We start from the raw sequence: 6,000 nt of genomic DNA, 5'->3' as shown, positions 1-6,000 counted from the left end.
TAACCCGGACCCTCCACGTCAGCCCCACGGCCGCCGCGGCGCCCGCCCCCGCGCAGGCGACTCCGCCCCCACCCACGGAGTCTGCGCGGACGCTGGCCCCTCCCTGCGGCCCCGCCTCCCCGGCGATCCCGCCTCTCGTTCACGAAGTCTGCGTGGACGCCGACCCGCCTGACAGCCCCGCCCCCAGAGGGCCACGCCCCTCGCTCACGGATCCTGCGCGGACTGCCTCCCCGCATGCGCCACCTGCGGCCGCCGGCAGTCGTCCTATAGGCCCCGCCCCCCCCGCGGAGTCTGCGCAGGCGCGGGTTGAGCATCCGGCGGGTCCACAACGGGATCCTCCCAGCGCGGCTGTAGGGAACCTCTTTCCCAGCTGAGTTTTTAAATGCTGTGATGGTGATGATGATGGCTATAGTGCCCTCGAGTCCGCACAGGCCCGTGGGACATAGGTGCCTTGTATTATCCCCGCTTAACCTAAGGAGAATACGTGCAGAGACGAGAGGTGCCCGGGGTCCCAGGAGTGGGGCGGGCGGGAGCGGTCTCTCGGGCCTCGGTTTGCACGTCTGTGAAATGGGAGGTAATACCTCTCACACAGGGTTGTTTTGAGGATAACTGAGGTGATTTATGCAAAGTGCCGGGCCCACAGTGAGGTCTCGCTAAGTCTGTTACTGTAGTCTCCCAGCGTCCACGATCTGCTTTATTTAAGCGGCGTGTGCCCCAGAGCCTCATCTCCCACCATTACCTCGGCCTTCGGGGGACGGTCTGTGCTGCCTGTACTCACCCCACAGATGGCAAGAAGACCGACGCTTGGAAAAGTCACCTGACTGAGGCTGCAAAGCCTGCAGGTGGGAAATTCAGACTCAAAGGCAGGCTGCCCCGGGCGCCAGTGACTCATGCTGACTCTATGGTTCTAAATGTGAAGTCCTTCCTGAAGTTTTGTGATTATAAAGGACAAGCCAGTAAGGGATGAAATGCGGTTTGAGAGTGACGGATGCTTCCATAAGAGAGAGGACCGTGTGTACCTGGGGCAAAGTGAGGTCCATGATTACACAGCTGCTGGGGCCGCAGGTGACTGTGAAAGGAGGCAAATGAAACTCGGAGGGGACCAGGGCAGGGTGAGTGCCCGCAAAAAAACAAAAAGCACGGGCTGGGGCACCTGGGTGGATCAGTGGAGTGGGTTAAGCCTCTGCCTCAGGTCATGATCTCAGGGTCCTGGGATCAAGCCCTGCATTGGGCTCTCTGTTCAGCAGGGAGCCTGCTCTGCCCCCCTCTGCCTGCCTCTGCCTACTTGTGATCTCTCTCTCTTGTCAAATAAATAAATTAAAAAAAAAAAAAAAAAGAGAAAAAAAAAAAAGGCACAGCTCAGATAAGACCTCACCTGTGCCCCAGGGCAGCTGCCTGAGCCTGGTGCCTGGCTTCCTGGAATAGAAGGTGTGGCTATCCTTGCCTATCTTGTTAGGGAGCTAGGACATTCCCTGTGTCAAAGGCTGAGGCCCAGTACGCAGGCAGTTTATTTACACCTACCATTTTTGCTCATTGTTTTATAGCCGTCCTGTCCTTTTTGTTCCTTCTTTACTTTGGTCATTTGTATTGTTGGTATTTGCTAGTATCCCATTAATTAACGGTTTTTAAACCTTTCTTTGATTATATCCTTAGCACTTGCTCTGGGGATCACTATATAAATTTTTTCCCGGACTTTCTACTTCAAATTATACTACCGTTTTTTTTTTTAAGATTTTATTTATTTATTTGACAGAGAGAGACATCACAAGCAAGCAGAGAGGCAAGCACAGAGAGAAGGGGAAGCAGGCTCCCCGCTGAGGAGAGAGCCCGACACGGGGCTCCATCCCAGGACCCCGAGATCACGACCCAAGCCGAAGGCAGAGGCCCAGCCCCCTGAACCACCCAGGCGCCCCAGACTATACTTCCTTAAGTGCAGTAAGAGATAGAAGCTTCTCCAGTGTAGCTCTGTTTCCTCTTCCCGTTCCTGTGCTTTCACTTTTTCATCTATTATATTACAAACTCGGTAATACAGTGTTTTCGTACTGTTTTACATAATCTTGTTTTTATAGACACTGAGAAAAAATGTATTTCTAGGTTTTATAATATTCACCCTATTTACCATTTCTAGTCCCTCTGGATTCGTCCTCGTACATCTGAGCTCACCGGTGTATTACTAAGGAAAACAAATTCAGTCAAAAGTCACCAGTGGGGTGCCTGGGTGGCTCAGTGGGTTAAGCCGCTGCCTTCGGCTCAGGTCATGATCTCAGGGTCCTGGGATCGAGTCCCGCATCGGGCTCTCTGCTCGGCAGGGAGCCTGCTTCCCTCTCTCTCTCTCTGCCTGCCTCTCTCTCCATCTACTTGTGATCTCTCTCTGTCAAATAAATAAATAAAATCTTAAAAAAAAAAAAAAGTCACCAGTGTCCGTGGGTTGCTAGGACAGAATTCACCCTACACTTCTATAAGACACCTGTCACTGGCACAGGCCTTGATAAGGTCCAAAGAACTTGTGCCCCCTAGGGGTTCTCTCTTCAGACCCAGAATACCTTGTGGCAATGCAAGGTGACACCTCATAGGCCAGGAAATCACCCTGGATTTTAAAAGGCAGTTCATTTCCTCTTTTCTATCTAGACATCTGGCTGCTGCTCTGACACCAGAATGTGCTTCTGAAACTGATAAGTTCATTTCTGAATACACCAGGCATTCAGGTCAGGCTGCACTGCCCTTCAAGGCCAAGTCAGCCATAACTTGTCCACATGGACCCATATCTGAGCTTTCATGGTCACTTTTTATGCCATGATCAAGTTGCCGGAGTTTGAGAAGGGGGCGGAGAGAGCATATGTTACTTCTGTAAATCCTTTCTTAGAACCACAGAGAAATAATGCTCATTAACTTTTTTTTTTTTTAAAGATTTTATTTATTTATTTGACAGAGAGAGATCACAAGCAGGCAGAGAAGCAGGCAGAGGGAGAGGAGGAAGCAGGCTCCCCGCTGAGCAGAGAGCCCAATGTGGGGCTCGATCCCAGGACGCTGAGATCATGACCTGAGCCGAAGGCAGAGGCTTTAACCCACTGAGCCACCCAGGCGCCCCAATGCTCATTAACTTTTAAAGCTTCTAAACATTTACTTAGCAAACAGGATGTGCCCGAGAAGGTACAGGTTGGCAGGTACCGCAGGAGGGAAGCCTACGCCCTGAGCCTGGGCTGTCTGGACAATGGTGGCTCTGCTTCTTGGAAACCTTCTATCAGGAGCCCAGAATTGGCCTTCTAGAAATTGGTATTCTTCCTCTGCAACAAATAATGAGAAATCTATATTCTGATCTCTCCAGGCCAACTAAAGTGATCCTTGACCACTCACAGGATCTCAAACTAAGTTTCTAGCAGGTATTCCAAAAGTTAAGCGAATTTTTCATCTGTTAACTGAGATAGAGCACCAGAGACCACTTTTTTTTTTTTTAAGATATCATTTATTCATTTGATAGAGACACAGCAAGAAAGGGAACACAAGCAGGGGGAGTAGGAGAGGGAGAAGCAGGCTTCCCACGGAGCAGAGAGCCCGATGTGGGGCTCGATCCCAGGACCTTGGGATCAGGACCTGAACTGAAGGCAGACGCTTAACGACTGAGCCACCCAGTCACCCCAAGACCACTTTTTAACATCTACTTTTCTCCCTGGAGAAAGGAGTTTGGAAGAAAGTCCAAAGAAGAAAAAATGTAATGAAAGCCATCTTTCTAGACTAGACAGACCTAGTAGAAAAATAACACTACCAGTCTATTCTACAGAAAATGTCACCCATAACAGATTATCTATTTGGCAAACAAGACACACTCCTAATGCACCCACCAAGTATGACTGGTCCCGACTGCCTTCCCACACGTGGAGAGAAACCAGTCTCTTGTCTTCAAGGAGTCACAGGCAGCCTCTGGTTCTTCTCAATGTTTTCCTTGTATCATCTCACTACCGGCAGCTACAGCCTCCTCTCCACGGTTGTTGGACTCATATATGCGAACAAAGACCCTTTTTTGTTACCCCCCAAACCCACCCATTCAAAGTTGTCACGAGGAAGTGACTTTGCGTGAGGGTGTGGAGGCCTGGCACATCACAGCCCAGCAGATCCCTGCCTTCCAAATCCATCCAGCACTCCCCGCCGACCCCCATCCCCAACAAGGGCGCAGCCTTGGTAACATCCTGTGGACGTAGCAGCCCCCCACCCCCACCCCCACCCCGCACCCTGCTGACAACTCTTCCCCCTAGCTCACTGCACCCCAGCCTCTGAAGCAGGTCAGGGTCCCGGGGGACATCTTAGCTCGGTCTCTGTTTCTGCCAGCCATCCTGACCATGCCATCTGTGGTCTCTGAACAACCAAAACGGCCCTACTGAAGAGTGTTGTGCCAGTCATCTGTAGAAACCCACGTCCCATGGCCCATGTCCTAGTTGGCTGTCTGTCTCCCTGCTAGTCGTACATCTGAATGAAACACAGAAGAGCCCCACGAGAGTTACCATGTCACTGAACAAGAGAAGCTGCTTATCAACCCAAATCTGGGAGACAGCGGGACAGAGTGAAAAGTCACTTTTGTGTCTCATTTGCATGCTATCACTAATTGCTTAAGTAAAGGTGTTTAAAAACAAAAACAAAAAAAACCTTGTGATTTTTAGGGCCCAGTTTGAGTAATTCTCTGGGGGGAAAGGACCACACCAAAAAATGAAAGACATCTATATAGAAAGTGTTTATTACAGGCAATATTGGTCCATACACTACACAATACCAACAGTACAAGTGTAATCTCTCAAAATCATCATTTAAACAGCAAAAGACCAAGAAATAAAATTTGAGTCAACTGATTATTTTTCAAAATAGTCTCAATGCACATTATCCTTACTTCCATTATTATAGTGAAACATACAAATACAGAAAAATACCCCATTTAACATGTACTAGTGTTAAATGGTTATTTGGCTTAAAATCTGAGTTAAGAAAATCCTTTTTAGCAACCTACATACAGATAAGTAGCAAACTTTATTATATTAAACAATTTTGTTCCATTTAAAATGTGAAGAATTTCATCCATCATGTCTTCTGACCCCTAGCGCAAGTGTCGACTCTCTCCCCATGATGGTTCTTATCTGAAGGACCAACTCAAGGAGTCGTCTTAGACATAACCTTATCCTCTTCCCCAACACACTTCATCCAAAAGTCTGTTCAACAGATGGCAACCGGGTAGCGGTCACTTCGCCATCTGATGCCAGTGGTGCCACGAAAGCATATGGCCAGACCTGTTCAACAGCCCGTTTTCCTACCTACTGTGGGTTGCTGCTCAGGAGGTACGATAGACGCCAATACAAGCAGAAAGTCTGCGGCTCCTCTGCTATGTGCCTTGGAACACTTTCAATTTTTCTGGTCAATGCTTTGATTAGGTAACGTACATAAAAGCCAGCATATTAGTTTAAATCTTTAAACAAAAAACTATATTTTCCAAAGTCATTATCATTTGGGGCGATTAAGTGATCTTTTCTTGCTTTGTTGAGTTTCATCTTTAGGGCATCCCTTCTTTCTTCCCACTCATGCAGTTCGGCGTTCCCGTGTGCGAACTTACAGCTGTTCCCTTCCGTGCAGGTGCCGTTCACATACCTGTGGGGCAAGTCAGCTTGGTGAGCGTCCGTGAGTTATTTATACAAACCCAAAAAGTGCACGCTTCACTGGCTTGGTGATTGGCATAAAACTTTTAGTTCAAAATCTTAAGCCTAGGAAAATGAATACTACATAGCCTTGACATGTGCAGTGGGAACTAAATCAGCACTTTTACATAGATGTCATGAAAAATACTGGTTGATTGCGGGGGGTGGCAGGCGGAAGACCACAGTCCTTCCTGATGGAGGGGAAAAAAATCAGAAGTCGCGCTCTGTAAAAGATGTCTTGGGTAGTATTGGGTATCCCTTGGATCTAAATCGGGAAATTACATATAGACTGTGATCTTAACAAAATGAGGAGCAATTCAAAACGCTG

At 48.4% G+C, this 6,000-nt stretch overlaps 1 protein-coding gene across 4 annotated transcripts in view; it reads right to left on the bottom strand.

Annotated features, from left to right (window-relative positions):
* Nucleotides 1-4,708: 4,708 nt before the first annotated feature.
* The window catches only part of ZC3H7A (zinc finger CCCH-type containing 7A), a 38,445-nt gene continuing 37,153 nt past the window's right edge, over nucleotides 4,709-6,000 (bottom strand). For all 4 annotated transcript variants that reach the window (XM_045072278.1, XM_045072279.1, XM_004750363.3 and 1 more), the window contains one exon: nucleotides 4,709-5,625. In XM_045072278.1, coding sequence (XP_044928213.1) covers nucleotides 5,436-5,625 — 190 coding nt within the window. In that variant the 3' untranslated portion in view covers nucleotides 4,709-5,435. The remainder of the gene's footprint in view (nucleotides 5,626-6,000) is intronic.

The sequence above is a fragment of the Mustela putorius genome, unplaced genomic scaffold (assembly GCF_011764305.1).
Source record: "Mustela putorius furo isolate JIRA1106 unplaced genomic scaffold, ASM1176430v1.1 tig00004007_pilon_pilon_pilon, whole genome shotgun sequence".
Lineage (NCBI taxonomy): Eukaryota > Metazoa > Chordata > Mammalia > Carnivora > Mustelidae > Mustela > Mustela putorius.
This window is presented reverse-complemented; position numbering and strand designations above follow the sequence as displayed.